The sequence below is a fragment of the Diorhabda carinulata genome, chromosome 4 (assembly GCF_026250575.1).
Source record: "Diorhabda carinulata isolate Delta chromosome 4, icDioCari1.1, whole genome shotgun sequence".
NCBI lineage: Eukaryota > Metazoa > Arthropoda > Insecta > Coleoptera > Chrysomelidae > Diorhabda > Diorhabda carinulata.
The window spans coordinates 6,084,989-6,110,768 of NC_079463.1; the positions used below are offsets into that span (position 1 = coordinate 6,084,989).

General features: G+C 32.6%; 1 protein-coding gene across 1 annotated transcript; it reads right to left on the bottom strand.

Annotated features, from left to right (window-relative positions):
- Positions 1 to 228: 228 nt before the first annotated feature.
- LOC130892273 (T-cell leukemia homeobox protein 1) lies at positions 229 to 12,122 on the bottom strand. The gene is made up of 5 exons (XM_057797554.1): positions 11,986 to 12,122; positions 6,931 to 7,216; positions 4,683 to 4,892; positions 2,857 to 3,047; positions 229 to 2,546 (listed from the first exon to the last, which is right to left on the bottom strand). Exons 2-5 carry the CDS (start codon positions 7,145 to 7,147, stop codon positions 2,391 to 2,393), a joined length of 774 nt encoding a protein of 257 aa, XP_057653537.1. The 5' UTR covers positions 7,148 to 7,216; positions 11,986 to 12,122; the 3' UTR covers positions 229 to 2,390.
- Positions 12,123 to 25,780: the final 13,658 nt, after the last annotated feature.

Sequence of the window (25,780 nt, forward strand, 5' to 3'; positions counted from 1 at the left end):
GGCAGACGATCAGACGAACAACAGTAAGTAAAATTCAGAAAAATTTGAAGAAATTTTTCACGTTAAAAATATTTAAAATTCTGGGCATCCTAAAATATAGGAAAACGTAAAATTTTAGGTTACATTTAGTGTAAGTAAGTTTCACACCAAATTGCAGCTTACACCGACATATCTCACGTTGGTATCACTTATTCTGAAAAACGAAAAGTACCAACCGTAAAAAAAATATCATCACAATCTGCGGAAATTAGATAGTTTGTTTCGGGGGTTTGCTTTTCCACGTTTTTTTCAATTATTTTTTTCTCTTTTCCAGCCTATTGCATCCGTTCTTCCACGTAAATAATATCTTCTCCCAATCACAAAAAACCCAACGAACCTCTCTCTCTCTCTCTCTCTCAATATAATCTGTGGTGACTAGTGGTCTATGTCTATGGTTACGAGGGTTACTATTCAAGTTTTGGGAAATGGCAACACTGATGTGACTATGTCAAATCTGACATTGCCGTCATGAAGATACAGGTGCTATTCAAGTTGTTTACAGTTACTTAAAACATTCAACTTGATCAAAAAATGGACATAAATCGCGAACATTTTCGTGCGATGATTATTCGATGGCTTTCGAGCGGATTAACCCAGCAGTGTGCCAATCAACTCGTTTTAATTTTTCGTGATGAAGCACCATGTCGAGCTACCGTGTTTCGCCGATTTTCCGAATTAATTCGTGATCGCACTTCGCTTTAGGATGAATTTGTGTCGACTGGAGCACAGATATGCTGAAAAAATCTATGCATATGAAGCCGAAACTAAACGAAAATTGTTCACGCACGAAGCGTGAATGGTCGCCTGTTTTTTCGGTATAACTGAACATGTCGCCGTCGTTCCATTACAGCAACGTAGAACGGGCAATTCTGAATGGTATATCAGCATTTGTTTGACAGAAGTCTTCGAAAAATCAGGGAAACCAATCGCAGAAGACGAATCATTCTTCGCCACGACAATCCGAGCTCTCACACATCAGTTCAAACAAAAACGTTTTTGAACAGTCAAAACATTTAATTGATGGGTAACCCACCGTGCAGGCACCAAATGATTCCTTCTTATTCCCACAGATTAAAAATAAATTGCGTGGTAAACGTTTTTCTACTCCTGAAGAAGCAGTTGATGCAATCAAATCACATATTTTGCAGTTATCTTAATGCTACGACAATTGGTGCAAACGCATGTCAAAGTGTATGGATCTCAATGAAGAATATTTTGGAAAACAATAAAGCCACATCCAAATTTGTTTTAGCCATATTGAATTTTATTTGTCTATCTCAAAACTTAAGGTGTTCAACTCAACTTTATTATTTTATTATACTGTGGTGTCGACCAGGGAAAATCTCATTTCAATAATAACATTTTTAAGAGAAATTTTCTAGTAATTGTGGCAATTTTAGGAATTTCCAACTTAAGCTGTAGGAATAAAGATTCTCAGTATTTGATAAAACTTAAATACAATTTATTTCAGTAGTAGGAAAACGTTAATAAAATAAAAATGATTTTGTTTATTGCATTGATTTTTAAGCTTAAAAAACTAATTATGATAGAATCTTTGATTGATATTAAAATTCAGTAACGTCACCAAATAACAATTTTACTTTCCGCGTTCGTTTATCTTGGAATCAAATGACAATAGTTATTTGTATGCCAAGGAGTCCAAAAAAGTAGTATTTCAGCCGCGGTGTACACAACATTTTTCATTTTTTAGACGACGCATGAATTAAAAACTTTTTCAATAGAGAATTATAAACATTTTATTTATAATTTTTTCTGGTGACACCACTTCATAAAGAGCTCGTACTGTTTTTCGTACCTTGCACGAGATTTATCCGGCAAAGAATTAAGAACGGCCGCATTGCTTTTTTGGGTGAGATCAGGTGACGTGGATTCGAGTAACTCTTCATCACTGAGGTTTTCTTTTCCATCATCATTCATCGTTATTCATTCATTTAGACAAAACTTCGGATAAAACAAATAATTTCAGAAAATTAAAAATTTAAGGTTATACAAAATCATCGAAGTGAAACTGTCAACTGTCAACATTGAAGTGGCTAGAGTCGCATTTAAGAAAGTTAAAGTTGTTTAATCCAGAGCGTCCTGAAAGTGTTTTGCAGTACGGAACTGTCACTTTTACTACATGTAAAACTCAAAACGCAACTTTCGGTATGTAAATGAATACAGAACGAACAACTTTCAGATGGCGTCGTCTAAAAATAATATTTCAATAATTTGATTTATTAAAAATAAATGATTCTGAATAAACAACATTTTAGTTTCGTTTCTCTTTAATTAATCATATTTGCGTAAGTTTACTTTAGCGTCACAATATATTTTTTTTATTATTAAACTCACGTATCCGTTCCGGAACTATTAGTATCTTGTACATCCGGTTGAGTGTCATCGAGTAGAAGCTGTTGCTGTTTCAAAACCGCAAGACGTTGATGTGTTAATTCTAAATGGTGTTTGCGCCACTTTATACGCCTATTCTGAAACCAGACCTTCACCTGAAAACCGAGAACAAATTATGTTACCGGAGGGAGATAAGATCATTTGCGGTTTCTTGTCGTTAGAGGGTTGTTTACTCTTATTCTTGATTGATTACGTTTGTCATCAATATTCCTTGTTAAAAATATGTGAACTATAGAATAATTGCAATTGATGGAGAGTTTTTTCCCATCTCATGCCTCAACTACTGAGATCATTGATAATACTTATCGGAACCATGAAAAAAATTTTTTTACGTTATTCTCAAACTCGCATATTTTTATTTTATAACGAATAAACACAAAAAAAAACAAGCATGTATCTACTAACTTGTGCCTCGGTGAGTTGAAGCGTATGTGCTAAATAAAGTCGTTCCGGTCCAACCATATATTGCTGTCTTTCGAATTCCGCTTCCAGCCTTTCCAATTGTTCGGGAGTGAAAATCGTTCTGACTCTTTTGCTTTTACAACTTTTTTTATTTTGTAATACACCATGTGACATGTGCTTGAGGGAATTCCTCACTGAAACATAATTAAAACGTTGAAGGACATCGAATAGAGCTTATATTCTGGATTAAGATATCTCTTTGATTTTAGCTGGAACGGTTAGAAAACATTCAGAAAACGGATTGAATTTTCTAATTGATACGTTTTTCATTGATTGTGGTATGGCTAGATTACGCAACCTAATTAAAATAAGTAGAGGAATTTTTTATGGATGATATATTCGACACGGAAACGTACCAAAGGATTAAATTGTTTAGAAAACTCATCGGATATAAAAACGATTGTAATCGTGAGGAATATGATTTTTAGAATCGTATTTAGAAGAACCAAGTCACCGATCAGTGATCGGGAGCTAGTTGTAGCGGATGAAAATGAGGGTCCGTTCGCTATTGCTGAATAGAGCAGCTACCAACTCTCTAACTACCACACCTACATGAAGTTTAAAAATTGTTTTTTAAACATTCAAAACTTCTTCAACTACTGCGCTGATTCTTAAATTTTCATCTGTCTCTTTATTTCTTGTATTGGTTCATAAATATTTAAAAATTTTAAATAATTTCATCGATTTCGATGTTAAAATTTTCTGCTTTTTATACTAATAATAGTTTTGTTTACTTTTAATATCTGCTTTCATGTTATTCTATTATTCAACATTAATTAGTCAATTTAGATTTTGAGATTTTCCTTTTCTTATTCCACTATATTAATTTTTGTCTTTTTTCTATTCGCGTTTTTCATTTTTAATTCCTGTTTTCATGTTATTTAATTATATTTTAATTCTTTTTGGTTACTAGCAGACAACGGTCTTTGATTTCAATATGCTATTTGTAGTTGTTTCAATTCTATAATATATCATAAATTATTTTCTCTTATCAAGCTCTTAACAGTATCGTCAAATGCTTCTGTTTGTGTCTGGGTTTCAATTTGTTTTTTTTTTCTGTGTGTGCTTCAACCGCTAAGGGTTATTAGCACCTAACCTTTCGTTATTATATTATTATACAGTTTTGTCTTTTGTTCACGAGAATAAGTTCAACGTTCAGTCTCACATTGCACTCGTTACATTTGGGAGGATCTTCTTCCATGAGTAATTCGAGTATGACCGGGTCAGAGTCTTGAAATTGATGTTAACGGTACGTTCACTCTTAGCGTAGACAGTTAGTGGAAAACTTTTTTTTTCTATCATCTGTTTTGGTGTTAATACATGATTTTGTATTTTTCTTCATTTCCACTTTGAGATTCCTCGCACTGGTTTTCTTGGTTGGTTGTTTAAAATTCTGAATACGTAAATTCTATGAACCGCTTTCGCCAAAATTATTTCTGTAGTTGAAAATTAGGTCAGATAATGGACTTTACATTTTTTTGGAAGCGGAATATTGCGTCCCTGATTGAAAATATCGACTTGGGTGCTTAAGGCACCGCTTACAAGCACGACTTAGGACACTCGATATGATCAGTATGTCCCACGGTTCCAAAAATTCCACTTCAAATAATTGTCCAAATACCAATTAATTATGATGCGACTAATAAACACTATTAATTGAACTCCTTCCCGTGTTTATTCTTCTGTTAATCTTTTGTCGTTCTTTTTTTCAGTCGTGTTTTTATTGAATACAATAATTGCAATGTGATACTTTTTAAAAAGAGACTTACCATTGTGCCTAGACGGGGGGCATCCGCGACCAGTATCTGAAGGGTTAGAGGGGGCAAAGTGGCCTCCAGGAGCGGCAGTGCCTGACACCGACGAGACGTGTACCGGAAGTTGTAACCTGCTGCAACCAGATATCAGAGCGCCACCGCTTCGGTCACCGCCCGTCGATAAGTTCACGACACTTAAATCGGTCGCAGAACCTACCGCGCTACCTGCAATTAAAAAAATAAACTATTCAAGTGTCTTAAATTACACAGTTAAAATATATCTTGCTTGAAATATACATAGCGTGTATAAAAAATATGTTGACCCTACGATTGTCGTTTTGTTTATTAAATACTCATGTTTCAAACAAGCGTTTCCTCTTTCCGCTCTTTTCTGCTACTTCATACATCTGCTGTATTGTTTTCCTTTGTCTTCCTTCTTCCTATACTACTTCTTGGATCTTCCTCTCCTTATTTTCTTATATCTTTTTGTTTCTGTCATTTTTCTTGTGAGGATTTGTGGTGTTCTTCTCTTCATGTATCAGTACCAGTTTAAACATCTTCAAACTATTTTGTTTTCTACTGCTTCCTATTTAAGTTTCTCTAAAATTACTTTATTTCTTATATACTATCCATCCTCGTTTTCCCTGTTATTTTCCTCTGTTGCTTCATCTCCGCTGCTACTAATCTACTCTGTATCTTTTTGTTCATTAGTCAAGTTTCACTTTCATACTTTACGTGAGTAGAGTTTTCCAGTTATATACTTTTGTCTTCTCCTATTTCTTTATTCATTATTAAATCTTCGCAATGTTCTCTTTTTTGATATACTACCATTCTCAAGTTTTGTATTGTCTTTATTCATGTCTACTTTTCTTCCATTTTCTCAAATGTGTCTGTTACGATTACTATTTTCGTCTGCATATACTAATCCGTCCATTTTCCGGTTTCCATAGCCAATTATTGTCTGCAGTTTATAGTTCTTCTCCTTCATCCTTTTTTTGCTTTTGTCATTCTATCCATAACAAGTATAAATAGAAGCCTATCTCCTTGTTTTACTGCCATCCTAAACTGAATGTAATATGTAATATTAAGGTCCTTAATATGCATATGTTGTTTATAGTTTGTTTTCTTTTTCTATATTCACTTTGTTTCTACTCCATTTCCTCATCAACGAGAATCTTCTTCCCATACTCTGGGAATTTTATTTGCGTTCCATGCTAAATTGAATTTCTCTTTCCCTTTTCTGTTTGTCCTAAATATTGTATCATTTCCGCTTCTATGTTGTCTCCTCCAAATGCTTTTCCCATTTTGATTTTTCCTATTGTTTCCTCCACTCAATCTTCCGCGATTTCTCCTCTCTTATCTTTCTATATTCGTATAATTCCCCTTCCTCGAATTCTTCTTCATTTTTCAAGTTTCTACCTCTGAGGCTGTATGTTTCTAATATGTTTCCCTTTCTCTTTCTTTCAGAAACTTCTGTTATTGTCTTCATAGGCATTTGCTAATTTTTCTTCAAATTGTTTCCATGTTTTGTTTTTCGCTTCTTTAACTTCTTTCTTAACTTTGCTTCTTATGGTTTTGTATGCCTCCTTATTTTTTTCTTTCTTTTCTATTTTGAATATAATTCTTTCATTTCTTCTTGTTCTGCTCAACCATTTTCTTTATTTCTTTCTTTTTTGAGGTCCTTTCTTTTCATCGTCCTTATCCCGCAAAAAGTTTTGTGTGAGAAATAAGATGGAATCTTTCAACCTCCATATATAGGAGCTGCAGAATAAGCGCTGGGAAGATACAATGAAAATCGACGAAATCAAAAACCATGCTGCTGTCAGAAGCTAAATACCTACGTGGAAGGGAAAAAAGGTCATAAAGAAAAAACAGAATTCAACATAGATGAGAATATCGGCCTAAATATAGGGTCAGCCAAAAACAAATCGATGTGTGGGTCCCTGAAAAACGGAAATCCCCTGTATCATGCGCTATTCCTGCAGAACTAATTAAAACAGGAACAGAGGAACAGTTTGGAATATTTTTTTGTTGGTCTTTGAGGTATGGTATTCATTCGCTTATCCTCTTACAGAAACCACAATTCTTTCTTTTGCTCTTCGTATCAGTCTTTCTGCTCTTTCTCAGGTAAAAATTCAGATGTAGGTGATATAATAATGAATTTAAAGTATGGGTGAGAGGGTTACAAACATTTTTAATAGAAATGTCTTTAGGAATCATGAAAATGTATTTTGTTTAAACACTAAATCATTTATCAACTCACCTAGGTTTTTGTTATCATTCTTCAATCCCAATATTGCAGCTATCGTAAAAGACTTATTACTAGCGGAAGAATTACTTCTACATCGAATATCATTTTCTTGAACAATATCGTCACACAAATTCGAAGTTTGATGTTCGTTTTCATTTGATCGATCTTCTAATTGATGATAACTTAGAAAATGACTCAATGATGTTGAATAATTGTAGTGATGTAACATCCCTAATAGCTAACGGCCGTGTTTAGAGGTATCGCTGCTAACTTAACGGATTACATTTTGCGGTACCTGCTAAACAGAATAAGAAAAATTTCGATTTTCAGTTTGTTGGATCAAAATTTTAACGTGGTGATCGATAAATAATCTATCTTCAACTTATTGATGTTGATTTCATACTAGTTATTTTTTGTTATGGACTATTTACTTGTCATTTTAAGCGATTTATAATTATATTATTATATAAATTCTTTGTTTCTTTGTTTCATACACAAAAATTGCTAAATAACTATTTAGCAAAAACAGAATTAAAAGATACTTCGTTATCTTTTCGTTTTTATTTTAAATATTTTGACCTTACTAAGAGCGGTGATGTTTTTCACCACATAATGAATTTTATTTTCAAATTAGGTTCGACTCTGCTTCGATACTCATTTATGAAACACATTGAGGCTGAGAACGTAGTTTCAGACGTTTAAATAGTGACAAAAAGCACTAAAAATTGTATAGCTCCTTACGCTTGGAAATTAATTTTTACAGCGCAACTAAAAATTAATTAGCGACATAGTTTTAAACACTTTTTTTAGATAGGTGTCGCTTGAAATTTCACCAAGATTAACAATTTCTTCCCTTCCAATATCGAAAGAAAAATGATTTTTAATCACATATTTGAAGGAATATGCGGAAAGTCGGAAACCATTTATTAGCTTCGGGAGATGTTCTTGAATTGAAACTGTTGGTGTTTCAAAATGTAAACCTTCTTCGTCGTCGTTTAAACGGGTTTTCCATTTGAAAGTCGTCGTTGTTTCACAAATTTTTTTCCCAATTATATCATAATGAAAAGAGAAATAGCATTTTTTGCGGTAGGGAGCTCATTCGGAACTCACTTCGGACCCATTCTTTTCAAAACACTGAAATAGGAAAATATTTAACAAAAATAATCAAAAAGTTGCTCGGGAATCAACATTCACTTGCAAAGAGCTAGAGATTAGTCACAAATCAATAGAAATTATCACAAACTATACTCAGTATTAATCAAAAATTGTAGTTTATCCCGACGGCACTATTAGGAAATGAGTATAACGAAATTTTGAATAGGGTAAATCAGGTAAACGTGATCCAGTCGATAGCGTCCCTCAATCATGAAACTAACCTGATGCATTTAATATTTGTCACGAATTTGATTCGAACCGTTCTTTAATTTATTTGTTATATTTGAGCAAATGGGAAAGGCTAAAGCTATAGACCCAAGGAAATGGATGGACGTACATATAGTGAAAGCTATAGAAGAAGTGATAAGTGAAAAATTGGTGGTAATTAGTGAGCCAGGCCATAACAACCTTAAGTAGACACATCTCCAAGAGCTGGAATACCAAACAGAACATTGGTAGACCTTTAGAATTAGGACATGAAAATGATTTTTGTAGAAAAATGTTGAAACTATCAGATTTTCTTTGGACCAATCAAAACTGCAGATAAACCAGTATTGCCACATCGATTCATTTTCTTCTTCATAGGAATGTGAAGAAGAAGTTACAGCTTAGCGAATCTAGTGGATAATGTTCTGTTGAAAATGACTGTCACGAATCTTATTACCATACGAAGAAGAAATATGACTGGATTCAGTTTTCGCAGTATTTTGGCTGTTTATATGAAGATTGTACTTTTCAAAAAAATTCAATAAGTGCGGAGGCAAAAATAAAAGAGAAGGAAAAAATGAGAGGTTTTACTGAGTCATATAAGACTGATACATCCGTGGAATCTGCCCTCCTTTATAATTAAAGAATTTGTTAATCTCAGCTGTTTTGATGATATTTTAGATTTTTTTAGTTTAGTTAGAGCTTGGGACCAATTGTACCTTCAAAAAAACTCACCTAGGCTTGAACCAGTTAATTTTTTCACAAATAATTGTGAGAATAATATAATATGTGTCAAAAAGAAGTATAAAGATACCAGGATATAAAGTATACGCGAAATAACATTAAAAGATATAAATCTGAATAAAAATACTAGAATGATAATTAGGACTAACAACAACTTATGCAGGTGAATTAATGAGCTTGACACAGAATGAATAATATAACTAAGAATAATAGAAACGAAAACAACGTCAACAACCCTAGGACCAAAAATACTGTAAGAAAATGAATTCAGAATATTTTGAAGAAGATCAAAATTAAGTCGAATCGTCAAAGCAATTTCTATCCAAAAAAGCCAATGTAGTTTAAAGAAAACTAAAATTTGTATGATTTAACAACAAAAACCTCAAAAAAAGGTCTGAGAAGTGAGAAATTGAAGAAAGTTTATTGATAAAATTATCTGTAACATTTAAACAAGGAAACTGATTATGTGGCGTAAAATTATGCATGTTTCTTTTTTCTTTTTGTGCATATATGTAGTTTCTACCCAACTACCATGATTTCAGTGTGTCTACTAATAAAACTACCTATGCCCTGTACATAAATTACGGTCTAGTAATTCAAAAAATGTACCACTCCCTTTCCCCATTTATTAATGCAAATTTTTTGTGAATGATTTTTTATTTTGAAACTTATAGAATGATATATCGGTAGAAGGAATATTTAAATAGTGAAAAGGAATTCCGAAACATCTAAAATATACTTCTCAAAATGGATCCCGCAAAAGCGCCTATGGGTTAAGTGGTTTCTATTAATTCAGCTACATTTTGAATATACTACTTATTTTGGCGTCCTAAACAAATGTCTTGATAAACACAAAGACCAAAACTAAATAAGTCCTGAGAAAGGGCTGAGATTGGTATAACAGATTATAGTTCTTCCAATATCTTCCAAGGAACAATTAATATTTCATAAATACCCACGGCACTCATACCAAATTAAGAAATGAAACATAATGCTTACTCCTCGTATAAAATTCGGTAAACATCGTCAGTCCACGTAGACTCATCATATACACAGTTTACCAATGAAAACATCGAATCGTAAACATAAATGCATTTCTATTGGCCGAAACTGTCGGTAAGCGTATGTACATAATTTGTTTGAAATATTCCAGCTAGACAGTCTGCGATAAGCGTGGCGTGGCTTGGTGAGATTTATTTATTGATTCATAAATGTCTTTAAATAAATGAAAATATGGCGTTCTTTAGACCATGGGCGAATGAAGACAATGAAAATGCACAGTGTAGTGGGAATAAAGACAGGTATGAATTTAATAACAAAGATTTAGATATACAAACACATCAAGTTACTTTCGCCTACAACGCTCACGTCCTATTTAGTGGACGTTGTTGTCTTTAAGTGAAATGTGGCCACTTCAATTAAGAAGTTTAGATTCAGAAATTTTCTAGTAATTATTCATATGTCATTTTCAAATCCCAACAAGTCATATAATTAAGGTTATGAAAATTTTTTAAATAGTATACAGAATAATTCATAAAAGAAGACGACTGGGCGTATCCAGGAAATTGTATGTCCATAACTTTGGATCAATACATCTTAAAACAGTCTTCAAAATTAGAATTATTTTTCAATATATCCTCCCTCTAACTACTCAAACTCTTCAAAACGTCTAAACGACTAAAGCTTCTATGCCACTATAAAAAAAATATGATGCATCTTTAGAGGCATAATTTCATCGTCGCAATTAAATCTTTTAAGGCTTAACTCGGCCTTTGCGAACGGAAAACATCGGTCGGGAACAGATCAGGGTTATATGGTGGATACGTGTGCAATCTCTGTGAAGCTACATGTATGCAGAGTAGCCTTGGAAAGCGAGGCAGTTGGAATGAAGCATTATGGTGGAATGTTTTTTCCAGCAAAATTATTGCAATTCAAATAATACAAAATTTCAAACGTTTATTAACAAATAGGTATTTATTAAAAAAAATCTTATGATAAGGCTTTTGACCTTTATCTCCACACACTCTTCAAAACGTCTGACTAAAGCTTCTATGCTACTATAAAAATATGACGCATCTTTAGAGGAAAATGTATAATTTCATCGTCGCTGTTAAATCAGATCAGGTTCATATGGTGGGTATGTGTGTAATCTCTGTGAAACTACATTTATGATTCCACCATAATAAAGCATTATGGTGGAATGCTTTTAACAGCAAAATTTTTTTAAAAGTTTCAAACATTCCTCCATTTTAATAACTTTGTAAATCGTAGATAGATAAATGTTTGACTGTAAATGATTCAAAATAATCGAATATTAATGTTTTTGAAACTCAAATAATACAAACTTTCTAGCCTTTATTAACAAGTAGGTATTTATTAAGAAAAATCTTATGATATGGCTTTTGGCCTGTCCAACGGTTCTTCTATTGTTCTGCCCAGCTTATGGTTATGAAAGACTAATGTAAGACCAAAACTTGTATAAACATGAAAATTTTAAGATATATTTAGATTATTCTGTAATAATATATAAAATGACTATAGTAATTGGATCAGTTTTCAGTTTGGGAATCTTTGAAGAATAGTGAGGCAAAGTTCCCGAGGAGGAACTCACTTCTGCATGTTTCTTTTATCCCACACTATAAATTATTACAAATTGTTGTAAAAAGACAATATTAGTGCAGAACACCTGCTAAGAGCCACCACTGCTTGCATCGTGTACCAAATTTTGTTCTTCGTGTAATGAAACATATTATTCTATATGTTACCTATTTCTAAACTTGAGATTTCGATTGAATAAATGCACTACAAACCTTAAAAATCATGCAAACTACGATATAATGGAGAATTTATATATTGCCAGTACTTATTTCTAATCTAGTTGTTATAAATAGATAATTTAAAGGAAAAATATCATGGACGCTTTTCAACGTAATGGAAAATGCAATACTGTCATACATTTACCTTCAAATGAAATTTTCAACAAGTATGTGGCTTATATCCTTTCAAGATTACCTTAGTTCACGTCTTTTCACTTGACACCTACACTCTAAACAACCGCAAGTTTATTAACAAATGAAGATGAAGACGGTGTTGATAACAGTTAGTTATCTCTGAACTATAATGAAACTGACAGATGGGTACAAGGTATAGTTTCCCTGCTCATCTTCAAACAACCCCCCCTTTCAGCGGGAGACCGCAGAGTAAGGGGTGGAGCCGTTTAGAGGACGACCCCTTGGTAATTTTAAAGAGCTAAATTCGACCTGATGTGGCTTCATATTGCCAACGATTTATCTCGTTCGGGTTTTTTGTGCTCGCTTTCGGATTTAGGGTTGAATAAGGCAATTGGACGATCGTAAAGTTAAGATGTACCCGGATGTTATTGGAAGGTATCTTTCTCAATTTGTGTAACATTTTTAGATTAAGAAAATATCTCATGGTCGTCGTGTAATTGAAAAACATTATAAGATGTTATTAGCATTAACATTTTGTTTAGTTTCGTCTAAAATTTTTATTATGAATAGATCTACTGATAATATGAGATAGCGAACAGTGCGCACGGAAGAAGCTGTAACCGATGTACAGAGAAACATTAAAGAAGATCCAAATCAATAGCTTCGTTGCCTTTATGAGTAACTGGGCTGTCCACTTTATGGAAGATGTAATGAAAGCATCTTGACTTGAAAACCTTTAAGATACAATTTGTGTAGGAATTAGAGCCAAACAATCACATCGAATGAACTGAAGCCCACACTGATCTCAACGTAACTCCGCTGAGATCTGAACGTTTCACTGTCCCGAGATAGAATAAATTTCTCCTCGAATCTAAACTTCTTGCCTGGAATCGTGTAAGTATGGGACAATTTGAATATAAAAGGATGCAGGTATATTGGTTTTTCCCAGAACGTGTATCAGGTATATCGGAAAGGATTAATTTAATTGTATGCTATTATTAGGAAAGTTATAGAAGAAAGGAGATTTTCCAAAAAGAATTTCTTGGGTCAGGTATAGATTAGTCGGGAGTAGAAGATTATTGTTTGATGAGAAAGTTATTCAGAGAAATGTATACCTGCATTGAGTATTTTTAAATGCGAGGGCACCTGGCGTGGTGATCTGTAATCTTGGTTCAATCCACGTCGAAAATCATCGCACGAAAATGTTCGCGATTTAATTCTATTTTATGATAAAGATAAATATTTCAAGTATTTGTAAACAACTCAAATGTATAACGACACGTTCTGGATACGTCAAATGTCAAACTTCATGATGGCAATGTCAGATTTGACATATTCACATTAGTGTTGCCATATATCCTAAGATATTCATTAAAATTAGGTATATTTAAAATGTGATAATAAAATTTATGTTTAAGTTTAGAAATTCTTATATTGAGACTATTATTAGTAGAGCGAATCTAAAAATTCAAAAAGTCCATGAAAAGTAGTCAAAAATGTAACAGTGGACTGGAATATATTTCTTCTAATTAAACAATGGGCGCTAATCTTCTTTCATGGTCTCTGTTTTATTTATACTAAGATTGGTACGTACACATTGTTTTGTTTACGTAAATTCCTGAATATACTAATTTGATTGTTGAAAACTATTACGAACATAATTTTGGTTCGTATCAACTTTTTCCTTGGCCTGATTTGATTGGTAGGTATGTTGGTTTTTCCTGAAACGTGCTACCAGGTATATAGGACAGTATCAAGTTAATTGCATGCTTTTAGGACACTAAGAAGCTTATAAAGTAACTTGGAATTCCCAAAAGAAGGCAACTTAAAAATTTCCTAGGTCGGGCATCGGTCAATAAAAAATCAGCTTCTCTTAGTTAATAATAATTTACTTGATTCAATTTATTTTCAGTAGTTTTTGGGTATAAACGATTAGACTTTGTTTTATAATTTTATAAACAAAAAATGATTTCATAAAACTCATAAATTACAAAGAGAAATCATGTACTTCTAATTCATTCCCTTTGTTGGAAATTAATTTTAAAAAGTTTTATCTAATACTTTGGTAAATCTTGTGTATGATCATTTCAATTCAACCATCCACACCAGTCGCCGAGTAGCAAGAGTGTAGCGTTATTAAATTCAAAATGAAAAAGTTAATAGTGCACTCACAAAGAAGTAGAGATGCCGGTGAATAATCTAATATTACATACAGCTTTTAAAGGGATTTGAAACGATTTAAACCATAAACGGAGGGTTAAAGTACAAGAAATTTCTACTCAAGTCTTAATAACGTGATAATAAGAACACGTATGTATTTAATAGATTATTAATTCTAGGGATTTCATACTTTTTTCATAGATATGAGTTATCTTCAAGTATTTATACAAAATTATTCCATATACTCTAATCAGAAGTCAAAAAATATAAGTTTGAATAACTTAACCTCAAATTTATAATCCATTCTATTTGGAAAGATATATACTACCTCATACTGAGTCAACTTAACCTCAAATATTTACATTTCTCAACATGAACTTTCAAGATTATCTGTTTAGAAAGATCGACACAAGTTTTTCAACTTAAATATGAGACTATGAGTGGCATATCGAACTAACACACAAAAATTTGAAATTGAATGTTTCTCAAATCACTGATAGTTACGTCAAGATTCATCAGTTGCATAATGCATCAACCGAACTTTTGCTTCTTCTCGTAAGGTGACGGAACTATTCCATTTTGCCTTCGGGGGAGTACAGACAACCAAAGTTATTTCACTGTCCTTCAGATAATTTGATGTGTATTCATAACTTATGTGAATTATTGTCACTTGTCACTTGTCAAAAGTGAAGCAAACTATTTAATTAGTAGTTTTTTTTATTAGTCCTAGACGATTGAAACATGACTCGCTATAAGCATCGCCACTATACAACAAACGAAGAAAACACCATTCACTTAAGAAGACAGCAGACGCAAAGAAAAATTATTTATAAAGCAGTTTCCCTCACAAAAATTAGTTAGAGATGAAATCTTTCTTAAGAATCAACTCTTGGTAAAATGTATCGGTTATACTTAAAAGAAACAAACGATGTCCTATCTTGTTTCATTTTAACCTCAATTAAAGCTGATGCTAAAAGGGTTTACAGCTACGGAATTGCTGAAAATGTTGTAGAAGTGTTTTGGGTAGTCCGCTTTATAGTGTTTGAGTGGCACGAAGCATTTAGTAGGGGTGGTGAAGTCGTCAAAAACTGGCATCAAGTAAGTCGTGCATCCACCTCTTTTGACGACGATAACATCAAAGAAGTTGAAATAGCAGAGGTTTCCAGCATCTTTTATAAATCGGAGCAACATATTTTGGTTAATGTTTTTAGGTATAAATTAGACTCGTACCAAAAACTATTGTTGTTTCGCAAAAATAGTGTTGAGTAGAGGTCGCAAAAAAGATGCTTGACAACGTATTTTAGCACTTTATTTCCATCAAATACGTAATTTCTGGTCACGAGACTTGAGTTAATGAATGATTCGAAACAAACAAAACCACAACGAAATCGATCAAAAATCAAGGTCATGCTCATCGTTCTTTTCAATTACCTTGGTGTGGTTTACCATGAATTCGAGTCAAACGGTCAATAAGAAGAACTTTTTATCCATTTTGAGGCATATACGTGAAGTACATGAAGCAATTCAATAAACGATGGAGTAGAGTAGAATTTGATCACATGTATTGTGAGGGATTCAGTCTTCTGTGAAGATATCTTCGGTTTTATACGTATTAGATCATTTTTTCAACCTGGACTAAACAGAGTATTCTCTAATTGTACTTTAGATTATTATTCTGTTCATAATCAAGTTAAAGAGGGTGAGGATTTTTTTAGTGGTATGAAGAATGGTTTTCTCATTTACTGAATTTAATTTTCCTCAATTCCGCCATGGTTTTGGATAATTCTAGCTATCAGTTTACCGTTACCATTACCCAATGCTAAAACTAAACTAAGTCGTGAATCTCTAGAAGCTACGCAGCTTCGTTGAAAGAAATGGAATCGTTTCACTGTCCCGAGACAATATGAGTTTCTTCTTCGATACAAAACCAAAAGTTGGTTTTTCCAAAAACGTGTACCAGGTATATATGAGATAATTAATTTAATTACATGCTATTAGAACAATAAAGAGGTTCCCGAAAGTAGAAATTCTCGCGGTCAAAGGATTATTGTTTTTTTAGGAAGTTGTTCGGAAAAATGTGTACCTGTATTAAGTATTTTCAAATGCAAGGATTGCCATAAACTTGTTCTGTTGTTTTTTCTTTGGCTGTATCCGTTTATATTCTTACGAACTCGTCCACTCATATATACCGTGAAGCTGAACCTGTTCTAATATGTTATCAAAGTTAAATTTTGGCGTGTGCAACGGGGAATTCCCGTGTTTTTTCGTAAGATCTGTTTAACTCTTTTTAACTGTTTTTATAGAGACAATTTCTAAATAACCTATTTATTAACTTACGATATTCCAGAGATCTCGAGAAACGGAAGTTCCAAAAAAATGTATCAATACATAAAGCGAAGTTCTAGCAGCCATAAGTCATAGCGGCATAGTTATACTATATAACAGAATAGAAGTACTATTTAAATAAATTAGATGTTAAGTGTGTATATAAATATTAGTGAATAGTTAAGCATGAAAGTGGTAGTGAATAGTGTATAAATAAAATACTTGCATAAAAAAACGCGTGTTTAAATTCATCCCTCCCGTTTGCCATAAACTTGCAAATTCTGTTGTTTTTTCTTTGGCTGTATCCGTTTATATTCTTACGAACTCGTTCACTCATATATACCGTGAAGCTGAACCTGTTCTAATATGTTATCAAAGTTAAATTTTGGCGTGTGCAACGGGGAATTCCCGTGTTTTTTCGTAAGATCTGTTTAACTCTTTTTAACTGTTTTTATAGAGACAATTTCTAAATAACCTATTTATTAACTTACGATATTCCAGAGATCTCGAGAAACGGAAGTTCCAAAAAAATGTATCAATACATAAAGCGAAGTTCTAGCAGCCATAAGTCATGGCGGCATAGTTATACTATATAACAGAATAGAAGTACTATTTAAATAAATTAGATATTAAGTGTGTATATAAATATTAGTGAATAGTTAAGCATGAAAGTGGTAGTGAATAGTGTATAAATAAAATACTTGCATAAAAAAACGCGTGTTTAAATTCATCCCTCCCGTTTGCCATAAACTTGCAAATTCTGTTGTTTTTTCTTTGGCTGTATCCGTTTATATTCTTACGAACTCGTCCACTCATATATACCGTGAAGCTGAACCTGTTCTAATATGTTATCAAAGTTAAATTTTGGCGTGTGCAACGGGGAATTCCCGTGTTTTTTCATAAAATCTGTTTAACTCTTTTCATAGAGACAATTTCTAAATAACTTATTTATTAACTTACGATATTCCAGAGATCTCGAGAAACGGAAGTTCCAGAAAGATGTATCAATACATAAAGCGAAGTTCTAGCAGCCATAAGTCATAGTGGCATAGTTATAAGTAAATACGAAACAGAATAGAAGTACTATTTAAATAAATTAGATGTTAAGTGTGTATATGAATATTAGTGAATAGTTAAGCATGCAAGTGGTAGTGAATAGTGTGTAAATAAAATACTTGCATAAAAAAAACGCGTGTTTAAATTCATCCCTCCCGTTTGTGATCGAATACCTACTATTTATATAAATAAGAAGACAATTATAATATTTTGTTTCAGCTATAAACTTTTATACAAGTTCATCCGAGTTATTTATGATCGTTGCCACAAGTTGAATACTATACTTCATCTACGACTTTAATAATGAAAAATTAACCGTTGAGTTTGAATAACCAGTAAACGGAATATGTGAGACTAAATTATGCAAGTTCATTGTTTCTTAATGAGTTTGTTGTTTAATTTTGATTATAGTTTTACTTTTTAATGAAAAACTTAATGGTAATTGTTGATTTGGCTACTGAAACATTCGTATAATGGAATTATTAAAGAGGTTGTGCCATCTCGACAACCGCGGTACAAAAAAAGACAGATTATGTGGTTACATAATAGTATTATCTCTTGAATACCCGCATATTTTCGTGTTGTGAGTGTCTACCTCGCACCGGAAGCCGCAAGGCCAATCTCCTCCCCAAAACGATCATCTCTACAACTAAAGCACATGCGCTAACCGGAGTTTGTAGGTAGTATCCGCCCTCTGAAATTAATTCCGAATAATGCGTCAGCCCCCTGTCCCCCTGTAACACAGAAATGGTCTTCCTTCATTACGTCTTTCCTAAATTAGTTAATTATATAGGAATTAACTTAAAGGTTGATTTAATCAGCTTGGAAAGATTTTATTCCAACAGATTAATTAGCGCGCTACCAAATAAAATATAATTTAAAAAATGATTGTTGTGATGTTAATTTTATAAATTTTATAATTTCATCAAACGAAAGATATATACGGTGGACAATGGGCTACTTTAAAAAATCGACCAATTATATCGTAACTGTCGATAAAACATACAGATTTTAATATTAAGATTTTGGATCGAATATGGCGAAAATGTAACACAATAATCAAAGTTCAAATAACTACGAAAAATTCATACATTAAATAAAAACAAAGGGACGGGGGCCGCCATCTAAACTGAGTCGCGCGTGCTGAAACTCTAAGAACAGCGTAGCTCTTCAGAAAACTGATCGCTTTGATGTTATCATTATCCCCGCGCATGCCTTACTTCTAGGAGCAGCGAAGCGCCAGATCAACCACCTACTTTAGAAAGCTGGTTCGAGCCCCCGTATAAGCGCCATCTCTTGGTTTATTAGCAGTACTAAACGTACATGAAAACCACAGTTAGGTTAGGTTAGGTTAGGTTTCAACGAATAATTTAAATATTACAATCACTGAAAAATCGTTACAATTATTTGATTGTTTAAACGCAAAATAGTACCTGAAGGGATGATTTCCGCGCCCTATATTTGTATATATTTTTATTCGGCGCAATTTTCTCTATAACATACTAAAATTTTAACGAAATCGGAGGGGTGTAGCCTAATCTAGATCATTACCGAATTATTTCATGTTGCAGAATTTATCTGTTCTATTCTTGATACGTACAAAATAATTTTGACTGTTACTTTAGATATAATCCAGTTACGTACCACTAACATGTTAAATACGAGATAACAATGTCAATATGTGTAATGATTATAATCTTTCTAATGATCACAAGTGGACACAAACAGAATTAATGGGCTATAAGCAGGGAACAAATCTGTATTAATTGGGTTACTACCTAGATAGATATTCCATGTTACGAACAGCTGCCCAAATGATCATTTTCTCCAGTTGCATATTTGGTTAAAGAGTAATTGTTAATTAAAAATTACATTATAATTTTAAATTTCATATTATTCTCGACAAACTTTCAAAAATTTACATCTTTGGAAATCATTTTATTATACATTTGAATCCCACAAATGTAGAGAGTGACTCATATTATAGAACGATTTTATAGGCCAATCAAATTAGATGTTTACTTTGAACTAAAAATCTGTTTTTAATAATTATTGAATTTTCTAAAACCGAGTAATGGAGAAAAATTCAGTATTATTTAGATAAAAAATTTATTGGGCTCTAACAAAAAATTGTTTCACAAATTTTTAAAAATTTTTTTGTTTTACTCAATCTCCACTATACGTTCAGCTAGCTTCATATAAGAATTGAGAAAATCGCTATCTCTATGTACCGGGTGTCCCAATAAGAATGGCTCTCGGCCGTATCTCGGGAACCGTTTATAGTACAGCTTCGAGAAAAAAAAAATTTATAACAAAAGTGACATCAAGAAAAACCTGGAAATTATTTACAGAGTTGTAGATCCACCGCCAGAGGGCGTAATTAAATACCAAAAATTATAAAATGCATAATTTATAAATTTTGCCCAATTAAGATGCATTTAAACTATGATTATCGTATTCTTCAAGAAATTCAGCGTATATTTGATTTCACATGTTTTAGTCTATCTCTTCAAATAAAAGGTGGGGGGAAGCGGGAACTTTATTATGAAAAAACGCATGTAAGTCCAGTTCTACTTAACCTATCTATGCAAATTTATTTTTTTTGAAGAGAGCTCCTTTCTACCAATGTAAAAGTTATGATTTCGAAACAACCTAATGAGTAACGTATACGCTAAAGGGCGCTATTTATTTATTTTTTAAATATAGCTATTTTTGAAAAATTTTGAATAGAAACATGCAGTTTTAATGAAGGAATATAAAAGTAGACCAAATTAGCAACAGAATAGTGAAAACCGCATGTCGATATCTTTTTCGTATTACGAGATATCCTAAGAAATGTGTAAATTCCATAACGGTGACAGCATAAGTAAAATTGACATAATAATTGGAACTATTATTAATAGAACAAGGAAAGACAATTTTGAGGAGTGAAAAAATCTTAAAATCCGTTCAGTCAACCCGGAGTAATTCATGTTTAAAGGAAAATGCTTAAAATTTATACATTTCTTAGGATATCTCGTAATACGAAAAAGATATCGACATGCGGTTTTCGTTATTCTGTTGCTAATTTGGTCTACTTTTATATTCCTTTATTAAAACCGTATGTTTCTATTCAAAATTTTTCAAAAATAGCTATATTTAAAAAATAAATAAATAGCGCCCTCTAACGTATACGTTACTCATTAGGTTGTTTCGAAATTATAACTCTTACATTGGTAGAAAGGAGCTCTCTTCAAAAAGACTAAGTTTGCATAGATAGATTAAGTAGAACTGAACTTACAGGCGTTTTTTCATGATAAAGTTTCCGCTTCCCCCCACCTTTTATTTGAAGAGATAGACTAAAACATGTGAAATCAAATATACGCTGAATTTCTCGAAGAATACGATAATCATAGTTTAAATGCATCTTAATAAGGCAAAATTTGTAAATAATTCATTTTATAATTTTTGGTATTTAATTACGCCCTCTGGCGGTGGATCTACAACTCTGTAAATAATTTCCAGGTTTTTCTTGATGTCACTTTTGTTATAAATTTTTTTTTCTCGAAGCTGTACTATAAACGGTTCCCGAGATACGGCCGAGAGCCATTCTTATTGGGACACCCGGTACATATTTCTGTGTAACTAATTTAATTGTTTATTATTTATTTACATTATATATTTATATTATATGATTCAACTTGAAGATACCGGCATGGCTATAGTAGTGGAGGGCTGTTGTACTTACCAGAAAACATCGATGCTGTGCGTAAACTGATACTGCAAGATCGTCTATGACATATCGTGAGATTGAAGCATACTTGGGCATTAGTTCCACTCGCATATGTTCAATTTGGTTATTAAAAAGATTGGTTCACGTTGGATGCCACATAATTTAACAATCGCTCAAAAAAAGCTTATGTGGATTGGTTCAAAGAAATATAAGATCGTAACAGGCGACGAATCATGGATCTATGCGTATGTATCCGCAACTAAACAGTAATCGATTGTATGGGTCTTTCAAAACTAGCCAACTAACAAAAGTTTTTTCGGAATTACTGGACATGTCGCTGTACACAGCATTTGTTTGGCAGAAGTATGCGAAAAAATCCGGGAAACCAATTGCAGAAGACGAATCATTCTCCACCACGACAATGCGAGCTCTAACACAAACAAAAACGTTTTTGTACAGTCAAAACATCGAATTGATGGGTCATCCACCGTGCAGTCATTGTATGGCACCTAGTGATTTCTTCTTTTCCGCAAATCAATAATAAATTGCAAGGACAACGTTTTTCTATACCTGAAAGAGCGGATGTTGCGATCAAATCTTTTGGAGGTACCCAAATCGGAATGAAAAAACGTTTCGATAATAAATTGGTTCAAACGCATGCCTAAGTGTATTGATCTTAATGGAGAATATTTTGGAAATCAATGAAGATATATCCATTTATAAATATTTGTTATTGAGGAAAAACCTATGTATTTAGCGAGAAATTCTCATTTTCTACAAAATTGAGTGAGTTTTTAGCATTCCTTTCATAGAAACAAGCTAGTTTCCTGGAAATAATTATCATTAAAGAGTCTGCCTTTGTTCCTGTGAGAAAGGAATTTTGAAAGCATTTTCCCATACTTCGATTAGGCACTTCGTATTGCTCGTTGTACACCAACGAAGAAATTAATCCAAAGACAGAACCTTTTCGTGCTTGAAAATAGTGAATAACTATTTATTTATGGGCTCAAGTCAAAAAATCTGAATATTGTTTCAGCTCTTTTAAGCATTTTACTGAGTCTCAATTAGAACTCGAAATATTAAGGAAGAAACTTATAGAAACATCACAAATGAATGGAAAAAGAGTTATGTTTGAATATAACTTAAAGAGGGAATAAATTGAGTGAATTTGAATACTGATTGATAATTCTAGACATAAATACCGTGAAGTCGAAAAAACTGAAAGAAATCAGCCGGATAAACCGATAAACTGACTACTATAATTGAGATATCGACTTCGTTTTTGCACTAAAACATTCTCCGTACAAATACCTAAAAACCAATTTCTGCGATTTTCAAAATTCGATTTGGAAAGGGTTCAAAGAGTGGAACAAAAATTTTTATTAAGGAACCATATATTTAGCAATTGAGATATCAAAGCAATTCTTTTTTAGAAATGGGTCCAATGTGAATATCTAAAAACTAATTTATCCCTGGGTTAAGGGGGTTAAATTCTTTTATTGGAGAATGCATGTAGTTTCGATCTATAGATTCTGTGTTACAAATTGATAACGCTGTACAATACCCATCAGAGTTTCTAAACACGCTCAATCCTCCAGGTTTCCCAGCACATAGACTTTTTCTATAGGTTGTTACGAAATCTCAATCCTCCTAAACTATGCAACGGTACGAGACTACGTGTGAACTTTCTTCAGAAAAACGTAATCGAGGCTATAATTATAACCGGATGTGCCAGAGGGGAATCAGTATTTATTTATACCACGCATACTCTTTATACCTTCAAACTACCCTTGTCAATTTTAAAGAATACAATTCCCTATTAGAGTCTGTTTTGCTATGACAATCGTTAAATCACAAGGTCAATCTTTGAAAGTGACAGGAATCGATTTGAACTTTTTTTATAACTCTTCCAAATTGAATTAATGCATAGAATACATAAGTCTATGACTATGAATCTGCGCGTTTCTCTTCGTTCTAATTGTCTTGTTGATTTCATCTTTTCCCTCTTTCGATTGTGTTTCACATAATTGCCCTATGTCCACACGCACATCTGCATTGTCCGCCTGATCTTCAAGCTCTTAATCTTGCATGACTCTAGATTTGACTCAAATTGATCCCTTAGCGTCTTTGTGGCATTGCTGACTCTACATAGTACAACTTTGAATAAGAATTTATAGTACTACAATTATTATATTCGATTGCCCAGCGGGCCTACTGTGCATAAAATAAAAATCGCGTTGGGAAAATAGTTGAGAAGGGGAGCAATCAAAACTAATATGATTTTTTTTCATTCTAAGAAATTAAAGTTTTTAATTAACAAATAAAAATAGGGATTGATCGTAGGAGGGTAAAAATTTAGGGTTATTATATATATTTTTGAAGGGTGTATCATAAAGAAATAAAAACGAAACATTTGGTCTAAAAAAGAAAAAAAAATTAACCGGTAGATATTTAGATGTTGACAGATTCTCAGATATGCACACAAAATTTCATGAAAATAAATTTAAAAAAACCATTTGGAAACAATGATTTTTATTCCAAATAATAATTTTTTTTAATAATTTTGGTATTTCTAGTCTAAACTGTACGACTGATAGACTTCATTATCTACCCCCCTAACGTCCAGATGGTTTGGTCCAGCTATACACCACCCAGGAAAACTTAGTAATGACTTTAAGCGATATAACCATAGTAGGATTTGAAATCATTTGAAAATGAAGCTGAACCAATCCGAATTGAAATAAGAAATTGAAAAATTATTTTCTTTTCCTTTTGAGAGTATGGGATAGCTGTCGATTGGTATATTGATGGGAGAGAAGTGGGATACTTTTATCGGAAAGACCCCTTCTTCTCCGACAGGAAATCACTACATAGTTTTTCGCATGTCGTAATGCCTATAAAAATTAAGTGAATGACGCCAACAAATTTTAATAACTACACTTCTAGCCAACGTTCTCGATATTTATTATATTAGCTACTCCTACTTTATTGGTTGTACTCGGAATCGAAAGTGTATTATGCCACCGTCCCTGAAATGCCATAAAAACTAACCACAAGTCATCAAATCATGCCTGTACTTGACAACATTTTCCCGATTAAGTATTTTCTAAGTCACACTAAGGGCATTTTAGGCCGATCATTCTTCATCTTAAATAGTAACTTAAATGAGGCAAAGTTCAAATCTACTAACAATCCTTTATTTATTTATTATCCAATACCCCATTTGAGAAATTTCGAACTTCTTGCAAAGGTACGAACCAATTGTGTGTACTAGGACTACGGGATAAATTGAGTTAACAAGTTTGGGTTAAGAAAGTAATATAGATAAAGGTATGAATTATTTATTAGGAACTAATTTCGATATTTGGCATTTTATTTTATTATCTCGTTATGAACGTAGGTAATAAAAAAATTAAAACAACAAAAGAACCTCAACACATTACGATGCAAAATTGTCGCATTATTTAATTTCAACAAGTTTTAATGGTACTTATAAGACAAAAAGACACTCATGGGTGATTCCATTATAACTGTGATATTCAATGTCCTGTATTGTTTTTTTGTACTAGTCATTAATTAATAATCAATTAATAAAAATTTTGTGTTAATTGAATAATTCTTAAGATATTTAAACATTATTTTTATACAATATAACTTGCCACTTAAAGAAAACTTATACTACATCACTTGAATGTCAGTACCGTGTCATGTCCATTCCTAGAATTTACCGATAAATTATTAATTTTTTTTGTCGTAACAAATGATTTAAACTAATTACCTTATAAATTCTAATGTTTATGATCAAACTGAGGAAAATTGATGCACTTGTTGTTTAATATCTTAAGTTACCATGTCAGTACCGTGTCATGTCCATTCCTAGAATTTACCGATAAATTATTAATTTTTTTTGTCGTAACAAATGATTTAAACTAATTACCTTATAAATTCTAATGTTTATGATCAAACTGAGGAAAATTGATGCACTTGTTGTTTAATATCTTAAGTTACCATGTCAGTACCGTGGATAAATGAGTCAGTACCGTGGAACTCAAAATCCGACATTTGTGTCTTGCTCGTGATACTTTGAAGTTGTAGTAAATTCCTCTTAGAGTTTTATTTTTACAGTAAAATAGATGAATAATATGCATAAAAAAGTTAGAAAAGTTAAATTTTAAAATCTTGAAATTTTGAATACAAAAAATCACAGTTAGAACGGAATCACCCTCATAAGGAACGGATACCATGTTTCTCCTCGGTATTTCTAGTTCTACCTAGTATAGGCAGACTTTCTGTTACCATACATCATTATTTCTCTATATCAATCAGGCAGGCATCATAATTTCGGTCATAATTGACCAAGTCGTCGTGGTCTATGATAACAGTCACCGGTGAATGACAGGCATTAACAGATACTGCATTTCGGACATTCACAGCAACATATACATACACACATTCCGTCAATGTAATAAACAGTAATAGGAACTCATATAAAATATTTTGATACATAACTGTAATTTTTCCGTAATTTGAGTTTTCCCCTTTTCATTAAAAG

Excerpts from the sequence above, each read along its gene's own strand:
- LOC130892273 (XM_057797554.1), bottom strand. The coding sequence starts at position 7,147 with ATGTTACATCACTACAATTATTCAACATCATTGAGTCATTTTCTAAGT. Across the intron at positions 4,893-6,930 it reads GAATGATAACAAAAACCTAG|GTAGCGCGGTAGGTTCTGCG; the intron begins GTGAGTTGATAA and ends TTTTAATTGCAG. Across the intron at positions 3,048-4,682 it reads CCCCCCGTCTAGGCACAATG|TGAGGAATTCCCTCAAGCAC; the intron begins GTAAGTCTCTTT and ends ATTATGTTTCAG.